The 19120-nt window shown below is 39.5% G+C and overlaps 2 protein-coding genes across 2 annotated transcripts in view; one reads left to right on the plus strand and one right to left on the minus strand.

The window, feature by feature from the left end:
- The window catches only part of LOC128211665 (protocadherin Fat 4-like), a 46628-nt gene extending 37217 nt beyond the window's left edge, over positions 1-9411 (plus strand). Inside the window, exons 29-36 of the mRNA XM_052916668.1 lie at positions 378-492; positions 754-783; positions 1062-1230; positions 1522-1682; positions 3665-3785; positions 4380-4393; positions 5821-5956; positions 9033-9411. Of these exons, the coding sequence (XP_052772628.1) occupies positions 378-492; positions 754-783; positions 1062-1230; positions 1522-1682; positions 3665-3785; positions 4380-4393; positions 5821-5956; positions 9033-9264 (978 nt within the window). The 3' untranslated portion in view covers positions 9265-9411. The remainder of the gene's footprint in view (positions 1-377; positions 493-753; positions 784-1061; positions 1231-1521; positions 1683-3664; positions 3786-4379; positions 4394-5820; positions 5957-9032) is intronic.
- A 119-nt stretch (positions 9412-9530) lies between these two features.
- The window catches only part of LOC128211038 (prominin-1-A-like), a 30940-nt gene continuing 21350 nt past the window's right edge, over positions 9531-19120 (minus strand). Inside the window, exons 17-24 of the mRNA XM_052915426.1 lie at positions 18711-18788; positions 18172-18225; positions 16572-16652; positions 16099-16167; positions 14882-14974; positions 13943-14136; positions 11007-11036; positions 9531-9726 (exon numbers count right to left, since the gene is read on the minus strand). Of these exons, the coding sequence (XP_052771386.1) occupies positions 9687-9726; positions 11007-11036; positions 13943-14136; positions 14882-14974; positions 16099-16167; positions 16572-16652; positions 18172-18225; positions 18711-18788 (639 nt within the window). The 3' untranslated portion in view covers positions 9531-9686. The remainder of the gene's footprint in view (positions 9727-11006; positions 11037-13942; positions 14137-14881; positions 14975-16098; positions 16168-16571; positions 16653-18171; positions 18226-18710; positions 18789-19120) is intronic.

Genomic DNA, 19120 nt, shown 5'->3' on the forward strand with positions numbered 1-19120 from the left:
ATATGTTGACCTGTGAGCAGAATGCGTTATTGGGGTGTTAAAATAAACTTAAAATAGCTGAACTATTATTTAAGGATAAACGGTTTTTACGGTTTGCTGTAATTCAATATGATTTATGGTAAAACTTAGATTATATACATGCCATTTCCTAACCTTGTTTGTTTGTATAGACATACTGGTTTTATTGATTTTCTTCTTGACGAACAGTTTGAATAATGGCCGCAGTTGACAATCTTCATTTCTGTTTTAAAGATGGCCTGGTTCAAAAGATTTCCTTGTACAATCCTGATAAAGGACTAGACTGTCATTTTTATTTAAATTAATAGATATAAAGAATAATTATCCAATGTTTTTTTTTTAAATTCCGCTTCATACAGGACGCTACAATCTGCGCAGGCGCGGGGGAGAACCGGGTGTGTGAGAACGAGGCCGGGGGCTACAGATGCGTGTGCATGGTTGGCTATAAGGAGGACGGCGGCCTCTGTGTACAAGGTGTGTACAGAACATTATACCCGATAACGATAACATAGGTAATAGTCTTATTATTCAGTTGCCATGGTGAATAAAAATGGATAATCGTATATATTATAATAACGACCATTCTTTGTGACGATATTTCGAGATGTGCTCCCGTGCCGATTATTAAGTATTGCAGTGAGTTTTTTCTCCGGCGTGTAAATTCAATAATGGTGTTGATTCAGTACTAAATACGTTTGCCACAAGTAGGTCTTACGATTGAATTTGTCTTTGCAGATAATACTGTTCCATCATCCGGTATTGTAGGTAAGGAGTTAATTATTATGCAGAAATTACTCATAACCTAAAACCATAATTATTCTTGATAATGGATATGTACACATTCATATTTAGGTAAAGGAATGCCGGTTAATGCCAATTATAATTAATAAAAGAACGACCTCACACGGGTCTATAATTGTTATTGTGATTTGCCATGAAGAGCATAAAGCGAACCGATAAAATTGGTTATACATTTTCTTATCTTCTGATAATTATTTTAGTAAAATAAGGTTTCTGAATAATGAAAACTTGCTGTGTTTCAGCGGGCGAGGCGGCGCTGAGGGTCGGGATGTCCATACCGGAGACGTGCCCAGACCTGTCGGTGCCCTCCAACTACCAGGCCGTCAGCGCGCTCCTTAAGGACATGCTCGAGGACCGGCTGAACATTTCCGCTAATCCGCTCATCAAGAGGGTCGTCATCATCAGCATTAGGTTGGATAGTTTGATGAATTAATAAAATGGTATTTTTCTAATTAAAATGGAAACATATGGCGTGTTGCTTAAATGTAAATGGCCCAACATTTTCCATGTGCGACCATCTGTTCGTCCATCTGTCTGTCTGGTCATCCGTCCGTCGTAGTCTAAAAGACCATCTATTTTAAATAATGGTGTATGCAATATAGTTTTAAATATAACGATAGCATGTGTGAAATAGCTTGCAACCAATACACATACCTTCCAACTTAAATCCTTTGGAGTAAAAACGTTCTCTTCCACTTGCAGGTGCGGGTCGATCGTCTACGAGGCGTTCGTGGTTATCGTGGACAGTGAGGCTGCCCGGTCAGAAGTAGCTATTCATTTGCAGGAAATCCGGGACAGGGCAACACTCAGCTACGCCGGCAGCCCAACAGCCGCGTCTGCACTCACTGTGGATGGCACGACAAGTAAGTCTTATAATACAGTAAATCAGTGATCGTTTTATTTGAGGTTGCGTGACTGCCCATCCACCTCCTTCGCATACACATGTATGTGAACGACACCATGTGTAAATGATAAGTCCAGATATAGTTTTCAAGAGGCTGCACAATTGAAGGTTGCCGTCTCATGGCAATTGTCACTTCAAGATTTCTGACGGCTTTCAACGCACATGAGGCTGGCATGCTTTGTCTGTCGACAGACCCCCCCCCCACTCTTTAACATGAGCGGTGGTGGTTTCGACTCGTCTGCTGGAGATCCGATACCGGGCAGTATGCACGGGCTTCTTACTTCACGGTATTGGATAAAAGATGCTCCAAACAAGTGTTCAATCCAATGGCAACATTTTTATTTTGCGGGCAGCTGCACGTGCAAATACGCATGGAAGTTGTGATTTAAGATCCGATGATTTATTGTTTCATGTAGTTTAGACTCTATATCACACGTGTCACTGCGAGGTACGTACATGTTATATGATCTGAGCAGCAATTAACAAGCAGAAATATGTGTTATTGTACAGACGACATATAATAATGCTGTAATAATGACGTCATAGATTCCTGTGACGCAATTCATAATGTGGACACCTATGAACTATGATGTAACTTTATACATCTGATGTACAATAATCAGTATGTGTATACCACGTGATATGTGTATACCACGTGATAAATTGCGTCATAAATGATACGTCGGAAGGCAATATTTTGCTCCGAATGAAGACTTTAAGCAAAGATAACTTGCTTATTTATTCACCATTTTAAATGAAACATAGCGCCGTACTTCGACGCCGCTTACGGAGCTACGCCTTCGGTCTTTTACTAAAGTTTGATTAAGAGTTTAGTTTCTTTATACACTTATACAAAGCTTTTCATAATACTGCCGTCTGACGGAGCATTATCAAAACATTATTTTGAAAACAGGTTTGTCGAAGTGTTTGATGAAACAAGTCACCTTATCAAACTTTGGTAATGAAACGAAGGCGGGGCTCCGTAAGCGGCATTGACTGCCCTTTGTTTTATTCAAAATGGTGTAGTACAAGAAAAGTTATATTTGAGTGAAGTCTTCATTTTAATATAAGTAAAGAACAAACTCATTTAAATACCATGACATTGTTTTTACTGTATTTACGGTCATTTATTTAACATATTAGCTACATGTATTGGCAAGAAATACCCTTTTACATGATACCAGAATAATATGGAGTCACCTACGAGCGTATTCAGGGGTGGGTGTGCGCACCGCCTCCCCTCCCCTAAAAAAATCGTCCACATTTACTTTTTATGTGGACATCGGAGAACAAAGTAGTAATCCGTTCAAATTGCACCATGTCGGATTAGAAATTGTAATCATTTTCTTGGTGAAGCACACCCACACCCCTTGTCAATATTTGATAGTTGCTGTCTTATTCCCAAATGAGATGTTCGTCAATTAATAGACAAAATGATGAATACATATCGAAAACAATGGTTCTTATGAAGAATACCGTGTTTAATTTGAAAGAAAGTTGCAGAAAACACGGTATTTCTATCTAATGAGACGTTAGTTGATTACTGTTAATCTTTGACGACCCAGCAGTCATTTAATATTTGTGCGTTTTCAGCTATTGAATACACGGTTACAATCTTGTTTTCGATAATTAATATTTTTAACAAATGCATAATTAAGTAAGTATTAAATTTTTATGTTTGTTATAAATGTCTATGTATTGATTTTAAATACCAGTATCACTTTAAACCAATTAAATTTCGGTTCGGAACACGGGTGAATGTCAAAAGGTTGTGCCCCTTCGTTACGCCCTCTCTATCGTCAATTCCTGGATCCGCCGCTCCTATCACAAGACATCCACATTTAAAATTAGAGCCAATAGATTTATAAAACAAATCTTGTATGAGAATTTGGTTATGTTGTCAAAAATGAAGAAGGTATTTCAATTGCTTTCTCTTTTAAGTGAACAGCACCAGAAGTGATCCGAACAATATCGGCCAGTTGACGTGTGACGTGTTCGAGACCATTGAACGCTGCCCGGATGGGACCGTGTGTAAATACGAGAACGGAAAACCCTTTTGCAGGTAAAAACGGGTTCTAAATCATTGTAAAATGAACAAGGATTCAATTGATAATGATGATGATGATGATGATGATGATGATGATGATGATGATGATGGTGGTGGTGGTGGTGGTGGTGGTGGTGGTGGTGGTGGTAGTAGTGGTGGTGGTGGTGATGATGATTATGATGATGATGATGATGATGGTGGTGGTGGTGGTGGTGATGATGTTGTTGATGGTGATGATGATGATGATGATGATGATGATGATGATGATGATGATGATGATGATGATGGTGATGATGATGATGATGGTGGTGATGTTGGTGGTGGTGGTGGTGGCGTCGGCGATGATGATGATGATGATGATGATGATGATGATGATGATAGTGGTGGTGGTGATGGTGGTGGTGGTGGTGGTGATGATGATGATGATGGTGGTGGTGGTGGTGGTGGTGGTGAAGTTAATGGTGGTGGTGGTAATGATGATGATGATGATTGATAAGACTAGACTAAATATTTCAATGAAGTAAATTACATGGCTTGCCAATTCAATTCGATCAAATCAACTGTTCAATTCATTTTCGTATATTCAGTACTGTTTTATTCTCTTTACAGACAAGTGGAAGATGGTAAGTTTATCTCATTTATAAAACTTGATACGCAAGTGCATTTCCTGTCGTTATAGACCTTTATAGTTGTGTCTGTCGAACTACTGTGATAACCTTGGAGATAGCTATTGTGATAGCATTGGAGATAGCTATTGTGATAACCTTGGAGATAGCTATTGTGATAACCTTGGAGATAGCTATTGTGATAACCTTGGAGATAGCTATTGTGATAGCCTTGGATAAATATAGTTATTGTGATAGCCTTGGAGATAGATAGCTATTGTGATAGCCTTGGATATATATATAGCTTTTGTGATAGCCTTGGAGATAGCTATTGTGATAGCCTTGGATATATATATAGCTTTTGTGATAGCCTTGGAGATAGATAGCTATTGTGATAGCATTGGAGATAGATAGCTATTGTGATAGCCTTGGATATATATAGCTATTGTGATAGCCTTGGAGATAGCTATTGTGATAGCATTGGAGATGGATAGCTATTGTGATAGCCTTGGAGATAGATAGCTATTGTGATAGCCTTGGATATATATTGCTATTGTGATAGCCTTGGAGATAGATAGCTATTGTGATAACCTTAGGGATAGATAGCTATTGTGATAGCCTTGGAGATAGATAGCTATTGTATTAGCCATGGTTATAGGTATTGTGATAGCCTTGGGTTATAGGTATTGTGATAGCCTTGGTTATAGTTATTGTGATAGCCTTGGAGATAGATAGCTATTGTAATAGCCATGGTTATAGGTATTGTGATAACCTTGGTCATAGGTATTGTGATAGCCTTCGATATAACTATTGTGATAGCCTTAGAGATAGCTGTTGTGATAGCATTGGATATAGCTATTGTGATAGCCTTGGATAGATAGCTATTGTGATAGCCTTGGATATATATAGCTATTGTGATAGCCGTGGAGATAGATAGCTATTGTGATAGCATTGGTTATAGGTATTGTGATAACCTTGGGTTATAGGTATTGTGATAACCTTGGGTTATAGGTATTGTGATAACCTTGGGTTATAGGTATTGTGATAGCCTTGGTTATAGTTATTGTGACAGCCTTGGATATATATATAGCTATTGTGATAGCCTTCGATATATCTATTGTGATAGCCTTAGAGATAGCTTTTGTGGTAGCCTTGAATATAGTTATTGTGGTGAAGTCTGGAGTCGTCGCCGTCGTCGGCTTCGTGTTAAAACAACCCGTACCTCATAAACAGCTTAAGATATTCAAACGACGAGAACAGACAAGCGTTCACTTTTGCTTCCCAGTGCTCTTTTAAGTGATGATTATACATGTCAATCTATTTTCGGTAAATATTCTGAAAGTCTGCTTTTGGCATATATGTGATTAAGTAATACATCGAAATCATAAAATCGTGCTGTATTACTTGCCCGTGAAGGAATTTTATTGTATCTTTAATGGTTTCAGACAACACTACGATGATTCTAGCGCTGGGCCTGGGTATCGTCCTTCCGCTGCTGATGTTGTTGGTCTGTTTCGCATGTTGTTACTACTTCCGCCGGAACCACCGACAACGAGGCTACCACAGACATAGTTATGACAGGTAGGCGGGTGATTGTGCATAGCTGGACCTGGGCATCGTGATGCTTCTTCACTTGTTAAAAAACTGAACACAACTCTTTTTTAACAGAATAGCCATGACCGGTAGGCGATGTGATAGTGCATCGCAGCATTATTCAATTTGGGCCTGAGCTTTGTGTTCCTTCTTTTGTCTCAGACCAGGCGACAACGGTGCTGTCTCAATCATTCGTTTTGTAGACATATTGGCTTAGTGTTTGTGCTTAAAGTAATATGTACGAGTAGGTATAATATTTGGTATATTGAAATAAATCGTGATTTCTCTCCTTAAAGATTTTTTAGGCTTTTACAATCACAATATACTACTTTTCGTTTTGTAAAATCAAGTTCATGAAAGTGATATTGCTATTTGAAAAAAAATACTTAAACCTGATTGGCTTTTCTTTCTAATTTTGTATTTATTACTAAATGTTCAGTCAAGTGTGAGGTCACGGCCATGCGCACAATAGTACTAAATGTTGGGTCAAGTGTGAGGTCACGGCCATGCGCACAATAGTACTAAATGTTGAGTCAAGTGTGAGGTCACGGCCATGCGCACAATAGTACTAAATGTTGGGTCAAGTGTGAGGTCATGACCATGCCAACCGTAGTACTAAACGTTGGGTCAAGTGTGTGTCACGGCCATGCCCACAGTAGTACTAAACGTTGGGTCAACTGTGAAGTCATGGCCATGCGCACAATAATACTAAATGTTGGGTCAAGTGTGAGGTCATGACCATGCGCACAGTAGTACTAAATGTTGGGTCATGTGTGATGTCAAGGCCATGCGCACAGTAGTACTAAACGTTGGGTCAAGTGTGTGTCACGGCCATGCCCACAGTAGTACTAAACGTTGGGTCAACTGTGAAGTCATGGCCATGCGCACAATAATACTAAATGTTGGGTCAAGTGTGAGGTCATGACCATGCGCACAGTAGTACTAAATGTTGAGTCAAGTGTGAGGTCATGGCCATGCGCACAGTAGTACTAAATGTTGAGTCAAGTGTGAGGTCATGACCATGCGCACAGTAGTACTCAATGTTGGGTCATGTGTGAGGTCATGACCATGCGCACAGTAGTACTAAATGTTGAGTCAAGTGTGAGGTCATGGCCATGCGCACAGTAGTACTAAATGTTGGGTCAAGTGTGGGGTCATGATCATGCGCACAGTAGTACTAAATGTTGAGTCAAGTGTGAGGTCATGGCCATGCGCACAGTAGTACTAAATGTTGAGTCAAGTGTGAGGTCATGACCATGCGCACAGTAGTACTAAATGTTGAGTCAAGTGTGAGGTCATGACCATGCGCACAGTAGTACTAAATGTTGAGTCAAGTGTGAGGTCATGACCATGCGCACAGTAGTACTAAATGTTCAGTCAAGTGTGAGGTCATGGCCATGAGCACAGTAGTACTAAATGTTGAGTCAAGTGTGTGGTCGTGACCATGCGCACAGTAGTACTAAATGTTCAGTCAAGTGTGAGGTCATGGCCATGCGCACAGTAGTACTAAATGTTCGGTCAAGTGTGAGGTCATGGCCATGCGCACAGTAGTACTAAATGTTGGGTCAAGTGTGAGGTCATGGCCATGCGCACAATAACACTAAATGTTGGGACAAGTGTGAGGTCATGGCCATGCGCACAATAAAACTAAATGTTGGGACAAGTGTGAGGTCATGGCCATGTCCACACTAGACTCGTGTTCCGGTGTTGGGACAAGTGTGAGGTTATGGCCATGTCCACACTAGACTCGTGTTCCGGTGTTGGGACAAGTGTGAGGTCATGGCCATGTCCACACTAGACTCGTGTTCCGGTGTTGGGACAAGTGTGAGGTCATGGCCATGTCCACACTAGACACGTGTTCCGGTGTTGGGACAAGTGTGAGGTCATGGCCATGTCCACACTAGACTCGTGTTCCGGTGTTGGGACAAGTGTGAGGTCATGGCCATGTCCACACTCGACTCGTGTTCCGGTGTTGGGACAAGTGTGAGGTCATGGCCATGTCCACAGTAGACTCGTGTTCCGGTGTTGGGACAAGTGTGAGGTCATGGCCATGCGCACAGTAGTACTAAATGTTGGGTCATGTGTGAGGTCATGACCATGGGCACAGTAGTACTAAATGTTGGGTCAAGTGTGAGGTCATGGTCATGCGCACAATAAAACTAAATGTTGGGACAAGTGTGAGGTCATGGCCATGTCCACACTAGACTCGTGTTCCGGTGTTGGGACAAGTGTGAGGTTATGGCCATGTCCACACTAGACTCGTGTTCCGGTGTTGGGACAAGTGTGAGGTCATGGCCATGTCCACACTAGACTCGTGTTCCGGTGTTGGGACAAGTGTGAGGTCATGGCCATGTCCACACTAAACTCGTGTTCCGGTGTTGGGACAAGTGTGAGGTCATGGCCATGTCCACACTAGACTCGTGTTCCGGTGTTGGGACAAGTGTGAGGTCATGGCCATGTCCACAGTAGACTCGTGTTCCGGTGTTGGGACAAGTGTGAGGTCATGGCCATGTCCACACTAGACTCGTGTTCCGGTGTTGGGACAAGTGTGAGGTCATGGCCATGTTAACACTAGACTCGTGTTCCGGTGTCGGGACAAGTGTGAGGTCATGGCCACGCCCACACTATACTCGTGTTCCGGTGTCCAAAGCTCCAATGCGATAATCCCATCATGTATCAATAAAGCGTGATGTTGATGCGTGTGCGGTCTGTTTGTGATGTTTGTATTTGTCTATGTAGTGTTTATATACGTCTGTGCCGCCATCTCATGGTCGCTTGGGCTCTTGCTATGTGTTTCTTAACAAGGTTTGTTTTTGAATGTTCGTCTACTGGGCTTTTCCTAGTTACATCGCGTTACCGTGTATCGCACTAAGGTTTGGACATTATTACTGTCAATGTTGATATTTGTGCTGTTGAAGGCTGCCACGGTCATAATTATCGTCGACTGAATTTGTATCTACGCAATATTATTTATAAATGACTAGTAGAAATTAGTATGCTGTTGTTGTTTTTTAATAAAATATGTCAGTGTCAGGAAAGTTTATTGTATTATTTATTTCACTAGCAGTGACCGGCCTTGGCAGACAGATTTTCCGACCCGCCGTAACTGGCCCCATCGCAGTCCAGTGGAACCATGGCAACGGAACTACTATGACAACCGGGCCATATCTGACGACCGTCGCATGGCCAGACGGCCCCTCGACAACGGCAGGGCCCTATCAGACAAGGCATACAGTGACATCGCCCCTAACAAGAGGGACTTATACGGACTGTCGCCTTTTGATAGCAAGATCTAGGTGTACATTGACAGTACATTCATGTATGGAAGTGTTTATTAGTTCAGTTCATCGAATGCAAAAGGGTGTATATTTTAGTAAAAAATGGAAAAAAACCTGGTACAATAACAGACATATTATAGCAAGATATACATATGTCTGAGTGATATTGTTTCTATGTGGTTATTTTATAACAATCTGTATTTGTTTTTTATTTTAAATACACTTTATTCTACTTCATGCTTTAAGAGATTAGTTGTATGTATGTTTTTAAAGAGCCAATGGAATTAGAATGTTTGTACATGTATTAAACAATGAATCTTCCAACACCTCTGTTTTTGTAGTGTTCCTTTAAGATAAATGCTATACATATGTATTTAATTATTTATCCGTCATGGTGGTAAAGCTGTATTGATCAGCTCGCCACATCAGGCCTGACCCTGTTACCAGTATATATCGTATGGTCTAACCTTGTTGTGCTTGCTGAAACGAGAACATGGAAAATCGAAAACTCACGTGATACTTTCTATTGAGAACACTTATTGGACTCTTTCTACTAGAAAAGGAGGCAATGTCAACTACACTGGATACTTTTAGTGAAAATGGGAAATGTAATGCCCCAGTCAATTGTAATCACGCCCCCACCCCCAGGCCCGGGGAATAGCGGGAACTTTGACGTTCGGTCAAGCCAAGCACGGGTAAAATCTCTCTGCGGGGACGACCTGATGGTTAAATCCCCGCCAAATGCCCGCGCACCCCAGGGACCCTAGATAAGGCCCATTTCCCCGCTATATTTGCCGCAGACAAAACCACCGCATTTACCCGGCACTGCGGGGCCACCGGAATGTAAAAACACGGCCCATTTACCCGGCTATCTCCGGTATATCCCGGACCGTGGGGGGGGGGGGCGTGGTTACAATTGATTTGTGTATAAGTGAGACTTTGTAATTTATCTAATAAAATGGGAAATGTAAATCAAAATGAATAATTGTAAGTGAAGAGTGGAAAATGTCAAACAGATCGGATCATTCTAAACTTGGAAACTGGTAGATGTTAAACAAAATTGAAATCTTTTATTGAGGAAATATATCGCGAATAACATTGTTCAATCTGAACTGAGCGCATGGCATATTTCATTCCAATAGCCCGCTTTTATGTCAGAAATGGGAAATGTCAAACTGACTGAGCAAACGTAACTGAGAAGCTAACTTTTACACTAAAGATATAGGACATGCCGAACTGACTGAACATATATTTCTTAAACAATGGAAAAGGTATACGTGACTCGACATTTTTACTGTAGGGAAAAGAAAACCAGACTGGGCTTTCTGATTTTAACTCAACTAAATGTCACTCTATAGCTACCTGAGCACTTAAAACTGTAAAATTGGAGAAAAGAAAAACAGATTGCACACTTTTGAAATGAGAAAATGGGATAAGTAATACTGATTGAAATCTTTAAACTCAGCAAAAAGTGCAAATTTATGTAAAATACGATAGAATATGTAAATTGCAAATGTCAATCAGAGTGGATTTCTGTTCACTAAAAACAACGTGAACTGCGGGAATGGCTTTTATATCACTGTCCGACCATAGGGACGGATAATTCTGAGGAACGTTGATTTGTTATTAAAAATGTCATTCTTATTTTTTTTAAACCAAAGTGAATATAAGGCGAATGTTTTAAACAATACGAATTTCCTTTGAAAAACATAAAAGGGTATGTAACTGGAAAATTAAGGCTAAGATATAATTATACTTACGACAAAACAAACTTGGCCCTGGACGGCATCCTGAAAGACAATTAAAAAATAATGCGAATAATGCTCACAATACATAAATTGCACTACTTCGATTTTATATATGCTTCCATATACTTTCTTCGAACGAATGCAGACTTACGACAACCGTAAATACACTAAAAATGCAAACTTTACCATAAATTTATTAAAGGGTTATTATGTGCTTCCTATTAACCTCCATACAGTTGTCAAGCGAAGGAAATACACTTATGGCATGGGCTTATCCGTGATCAGATAACATTTACTCTACGTCAATGCATGAGTATTGAAACATTTTGTAGATCATTTCTACCACACAAAGCCATCTAGTGAAGAAGCAAAACACCACATTTGTTTACAATTTAGCCATTATGGTTCGAGTTACTCGAATATTTAGTGTGGTAGACTTCTAACTCCACCAGTATAATTCATTTATATACTCAGGAAAATGTTCAATGAAAGAGAATAACCTGCCCAGTTTGACACTGATCATTGACATTATTTGAACACTACTAGAGCATTGCCGACAATCCCTCGCAACGGCTTAAGCATTATCTTATATCCCAAAGTCTAGAATCAATAATACAACGTTACAATACAACAAAGAACATCACCCTAAGATACAACACTGGACAACACGCTATAACACAACACAGGCCAACAAAGGGCAACACGCTACCATACAACAAAGAACAGCACGCTATAATACAACACAGGACAACACGCTATAATACTACACAGGCCATCAAAGGACAACACGCTACAATACAACACAGAACAACACGCTATAATACAACACAGGACAACACGCTATAACACAACACAGGCCAACAAAGGACAACACGCTACCATACAACAAAGAACAGCACGCTATAATACAACACAGGACAACACGCTATAATACTACATAGGACAACAAAGGGCAACACGCTACCATACAACAAAGGACAACACGCTACAATACAACACAGAACAACACGCTATAATACTACACAGGACAACAAAGGGCAACACGCTACCATACAACAAAGGACAACACGCTACAATACAACACAGAACAACACGCTATAATATAACACAGAACAACAAAGGACAACACGCTACAATACAACAAAGCACAGCACGCTATAATACAACACTGGACAACACGCTATAATACTACACAGGACAACAAAGGGCAACACGCTACAATACAACAAAGGACAACACGCTACAATACAACACAGAACAACACGCTATAATATAACACAGAACAACAAAGGACAACACGCTACAATACAACAAAGCACAGCACGCTATAATACAACACAGGACAACACGCTATAATACTACACAGGACAACAAAGGGCAACACGCTACCATACAACAAAGGGCAACACGCTACCATACAACAAAGGACAACACGCTACCATACAACAAAGAACAGCACGCTACAATACAACACAGGACAACACGCTATAATACTACACAGGACAACAAAGGGCAACACGCTACAATACAACAAAGGACAACACGCTACAATACAACACAGAACAACACGCTATAATATAACACAGAACAACAAAGGACAACACGCTACAATACAACAAAGCACAGCACGCTATAATACAACACAGGACAACACGCTATAATACTACACAGGACAACAAAGGGCAACACGCTACAATACAACAAAGGACAACACGCTACAATACAACACAGAACAACACGCTATAATATAACACAGAACAACAAAGGACAACACGCTACAATACAACAAAGCACAGCACGCTATAATACAACACAGAACAACACGCTACCATACAACAAAGGGCAACACGCTACCATACAACAAAGGACAACACGCTACCATACAACAAAGAACAGCACGCTATAATACAACACTGGACAACACGCTATAATACTACACAGGACAACAAAGGGCAACACGCTACAATACAACAAAGGACAACACGCTACAATACAACACAGAACAACACGCTATAATACAACACAGAACAACAAAGGACAACACGCTACAATACAACACAGAACAACACGCTATAATACTACACGGGACAACAAAGGGCAACACGCTACAATACAACAAAGGACAACACGCTACAATACAACACAGAACAACACGCTATAATATAACACAGAACAACAAAGGACAACACGCTACAATACAACAAAGCACAGCACGCTATAATACAACACAGAACAACACGCTATAATATAACACAGAACAACAAAGGACAACACGCTATAATACAACAAAGCACAGCACGCTATAATACAACACAGAACAACACGCTTTAATACAACACAGAACAACACGCTATAATACTACACAGAGGAACACGCATTCATACAACACAGAACAACACGCTATAATACTACACAGGACAACACGCTTTAATACAACACAGAACAACACGCTATAATACAACACAGAACAACACGCTTTAATACAACACAGAACAACACGCTATAATACTACACAGAGGAACACTCTTTCATACAACACAGAACAACACGCTATAATACTACACGGGACAACAAAGGACAACATGCTACAATACAACAAAGGACAACACGCTACAATACAACACAGAACAACACGCTACAATACAACACAGAAAAACACGCTACAAAACAACATAGAACAACACGCTACAATACAACACAGAATAACACGCTTTAATACAACACAGAACAACACGCTTTAATACAACACAGAACAACACGCTATAATACTACACGGGACAACAAAGGACAACACGCTACAATACAACAAAGGACAACACGCTACAATACAACACAGAACAACACGCTACAATACAACACAGAATAACACGCTACAAAACAACATAGAACAACACGCTACAATACAACAATTGAGAATCAGATAAATGCTTCTTGTTTAAATCGCTTACTGGTGTGAGATTGGATCTAGGTGCGTCTTATACTCGCCAAAGTGATGATCGGCATAATCAAAGTCTTCATCATCTTCCGCAATGTCTTCGGGCATCTTCGTCATTGTCCGAAAATACTTGGCAGCCTTTACGGAGAATATGAGGCTAACCATAAAGAAGAACAACGCCCATCCTAGCGAAAACCAGACGCCATTCTATAATAAAAATTGTGTGGTTATGGCAATTACAAAAGTACAACCAACCTGACTAAATTTTACGATGTTCTTACTGGTACGATGTGGTGATTAATATTCGGACAACAGTTCTTAAAATTGTTGTGTGTGATAAAACATGATTTACTATTCATCTAGATGAAGTTTAAAAAAATAATTGGAGCACACTTATTACTCACAACAGTGATTATTTACCCATGACATAAGAGACATTATGCGCGGCCTGGTTATTCTTGCTGCTTTAAACTATACACATATTATAACAACCATGAAATCAAGCCGGATATCGAAGAAATGTAACTATTCTGTAAGCAATTTCAGAGTGGCGAAAAAGTCGCCAAAACGCAACTTTCTATAGGTTTTCTTCGAATCCTCATGCGTAGATCTCTTTTATACGGATACGATTTAAAAGAAATTGACAAAACGACGTAGATATAGTTCAGTTATTATAATTATACTGAAATGAAAATGCACCACCTTTGAACCTTCAGTGTATATATACATATACCATTCTATATTCCCGGATAAACACGTACGAACAGATTCATAGCGACCAAACCATATTGCCGCAAAGCGGGCAAACACTCGTAATAGCACTTGACAGTGTATTTAACAGCACATGTCGATGTACACTTTTTTGACGGACATTTATTAAATCGATCAGGAAGTAGAATATATCGTTGAAATACATGTGATTACATGCATGCATTATCTTTATGATACTCACGAATGTGTCTAGGACGTCGTAGCAAAATGTGTGGACGACCAGCGTGTTGTAGATGTTCCATACTGGCCTGCATACCCCTAGCTTGGTCTTCACCTACGATCGGGAAACAAATTAGAGAAATAAACTGGTCAGTAGAATGGATTTACTCTGGCCTTCATACCCTTCACCTGTGGTCGGAAAACAAATTAGAGGAATAAGCTTGTCAGTAGAGAAGATCTACTCTGACCTGCATGACCCAAGCCTGGTCTTCACCTGTGGTCTGGAAATATATCATAGGACTAAGCCGGTCAATAGAGCGGTTCTACTCTGGCCTGCATGACCCAAGCCTATAGATTATAAGTATCTTCCATGGCCGAGAGTGTAAGATAGGTTTATTCCGACCCGAGCGTAGGGTGTTTTGCGGAAACGAGGTTTACCGAGATTCCGCAAAACACTCTGCGCGGGGGTCGGGATGGACCTATCTTACACGAGCGGCTATGGGAGATGCTTTTTCTCCCACCTCAGTTAAACAAAATTAAGTAAAAATGTATTTTTGGCTGGAACTCTTTTGTGCTAAGTGAAAATAATTGCGTATGGATATGCGATAATACGTGGTTGTCATTGATATGCGCGCAGTGATTCCGATTATGTTAATAGTCAAATCGGTATTTAAATAGTTCTAAGGAAAGTGAAGCATTATTTTTTGATAGGTGCGTGAAAACTATTTTATGGTGACATTTGAAGCGAGAAATAATTAATTAGCGTTCTAAATATTGCCATGAAACAAGGTTTCCATGATGCTACAGACGACAACAAGGGAGGTAATTACAATGCGCCGACCATTAAAAAGGAGTTCCATACGGGCATTTTATCTTCGCCCGTGGGCAAGATAAGAATTTCTAGCATGGTTCAATTATTGGATCTACTTATGAAACAGTACAGTATTACCAGCAGGACCAACTGTATTGCTCCCAAATAGTCAACGTGCTCAAACGAGAGCACCACGGCGGATGATTTGCTTTGACTACGTGTAGGTTAAAAAAAACTTGCCCATATACATTTGAAATTCCGCTCCAAACATTACAATAAATAAATCCTATTCACCTTATTAACATATCAAGCAATAATCACACTTATTTTCAACACTTAAACTGTTAAAACCTTGTTAACAATTTCTTAAGAATATATTAGTTTGATTTTTTTCTTCAAAAATACTGTGCAACTGTACCACAACTTACAGCGTCTTTAGTGTAGTTCACATAAGAGTCGATAACTGCCACCACTCGGTCCGCGTACGACACAAGAAGCTGTTGAAACAAAGATAAACAACCTGATGAGTCTGGTAAAGACACTCTCAAACTCATTAACTGAATATTTAAGGAGTAATTGCAATCATTATTATACTGGGAACTACAGGGACAGGGCCAGCACGTCTGGCAAAACAAAGTTAAATTGTTAAAGAACAGTGTTACCTAGTTAACTTGTTACAGTTTACGCAAACATACTGGCGAATAAGAGAATTTAATAAATCTGCCAAAAATAGTACGGTCATATCATTAATTACTCATAAAAACTTGCGAATCATGCAACTGCTTGAAAGGATTTACAAACTTATACTTCACTATAACATAATAACAATATTATTAATTACATAAAATGTATTATAACCCTTAAAAACGGTTTTCGTCACCAACCAAGAAACGTATTCAACCTTTTTAACGATGTCAGAGCCGTTGACCGTGATGACGTCATCAGCAAACTGAAGTCTCGCATCGAGCGCATCCACGAGATCCTTAATTTGACGAAAAAAATAGAATAACGTTATGTGTTAAGAATATGACTGTCTGATATAAAATAAAGTCATTCTATGTGATTCTTAGACCTTTTTTCTATGAAAGTTTTGACCATAACAGATGCCGTGGTTACATATAATAGTACAAATAACTACGTTCAACCTTGTGTTTATGTATTTCCTGAAATTCTTTTAAAATAATGGTTGTATTTATTTTAAAAAAGAAATCATTTATAAATGTACGAAATATAAAAGTCCACTTATATTAGATAAAAACCAATACTTGAGACATTATACAGGAATTGACAGGGTGCACATGGCTGTTTCATCTCCGAGATTATGCATTGTATGTGTGGTATATACTACATATAAGATATTAATCAGATTCTGTATAACTTATGATAGTCTCTTATAATTCAATTTAAGTGACAATACTTTTCATAACCGTTTTTAGAGTGGAAAGGATGTATGAATGTAATGACGAGACTATAATAGAATATCAAAATCTGATCAAATATCGAAACTAATCGATAATACATTTTAAGGAATACAAATATATAATACAATGAAAAGTACAGGGACAAACAAAGAAGCCAAGTTACGATGACTTTGTTTAAACGTATACAATTAAAACACAAGACACATTTAACGAGATACAAGTTGGGGCAAGTGTTAGATGGCTCACTAGTTAACTGATGTAAGGCCCAGTGTGGTGATTTCATGTACAGTCCAAAGGCGACATATAACTATATTTGAATATACAAGGTTTTGCATTTAGATTTCATTGTTCTGTTGTCTTTCGTGGTTCTTGTTAATGGCGTCTTTTGTGAGCGTATAATCTTGACACATTATGGTAAACGTTGTGACTACTGTGAAGTTGGTTTATACTAATTTATTTAGACTCTATTGTTTCAAAGAGGCCATGAGATTCCCCCCCCCCCCCGTTGGAGATCGATTCCACAACCTCTTGGGTGAGAGGAGGTGGACATTTGGTGTATACTCATGTATTTGCGTTCGATTGCTAAGAAAGCTGATAGCTTATAAGATCACTCTCGAATCCGTTTTCCTAACAGAAACCAGTACAGTGTCCGTTTTAAGAGGTCACGAGAAAGGAGAAAGTACCCTTGTTTTTGATTGAGCCCATAATCACTTGAGTGAGAGGCAGACACCTTAACCACTGGACCATTCCCACTCCTGTGTGATGGTGAGTGTTAAAACTGGTGTAAGCTTCCAATACGTTCTTAATAGTGTCCACTGACCGTGTCAGGGCGGTAACCTCTTTTTTAACAATATTTTGAATATTGTTTTATGTGCTTATCGCTTTTTTACGTTAAGTGTCGCTCCTTTATTAAGCATTTGTTTGGACTAGAGCCTTGTGCTCTTAGACAGGATCTTGCAAAGAACTGGAGCTCTTATACCTGTGTCTGTGTATTATACTCTGCAAATTAAATATTCCTGTTTGTGTGTTTGAGAGCGCGTCTCAGGAACAATATAAATATTCATCAACATAATTACTTACAGGCGTATCTGACACTGCCTCTTCCATGGCCGTTACTGAGGCGTTTAATGCGGTCTGAAACACAACAATGAAATGGTCAATGAAAGATGGATGGATGGATGGATGGTTGGGTTTGTATGTGGGTTTTGGGTGGGTATTGATTCGATGGGCTTTGTGTGGATGGATGGGTGGATGGATGGATGGATGGGTTTGTATGTGGGTTTTGGGTGGGTATTGATTCGATGGGCTTTGTGTGGATGGATGGATGGATTTTGGGTTTGTTTGTATGTGGGGTTTTGGTGGGTATTGATTCGATGGGCTTTGTGTGGATGGATGGATGGATGGATGGATAGATACAACAATATACTTTGATGAGATTTTTCTGCTTTGTTTTACTTCCTTTGATGCCCAATTTTTATTGCTTACTGATATTTTCAAAATAATTTCTTTGAATCAGTTGATCCATATATTATGGGGCTGCTGATATTGACACATCTGCAAACACCATAACACAATTACAGTAGTAAACAAACAATCACCTTTTTCTGTGTTATACTAACCCTGTTCCCTTGTACGTAGAAGCTTTCCTGGAGTTCAATCCTCCGGAGTTCGTCTGCCTGATCTTTGAAACTTGCAGCCTTTGGAAATTAAAGGAAACAATGCGAATATTTTCAATGAAACTTAATTTTCAGTAGACGTAAATTAATTTATATCAGCTTGATCTCATCGAAAGAAAAATCAGTACTGGGCTGGTATCCAATATGCAACTTAAATCAATATTATGGTCATGCTTCATTGATTTCATTCTCTTTATATGTTTGTGGTATAGTCCACGCAATCTGCTGACCTTATAGTTCTTTTATCACATTAAGACCGTTATGACACGAGCACAAAATCATTCACCTATATATTTCTATTGTTCACATGGTAGCAGGTGTCTAAGCTCTGTGGAACTATTTCACTGATTGTT

This window comes from Mya arenaria, chromosome 12 (assembly GCF_026914265.1).
Source record: "Mya arenaria isolate MELC-2E11 chromosome 12, ASM2691426v1".
Lineage (NCBI taxonomy): Eukaryota > Metazoa > Mollusca > Bivalvia > Myida > Myidae > Mya > Mya arenaria.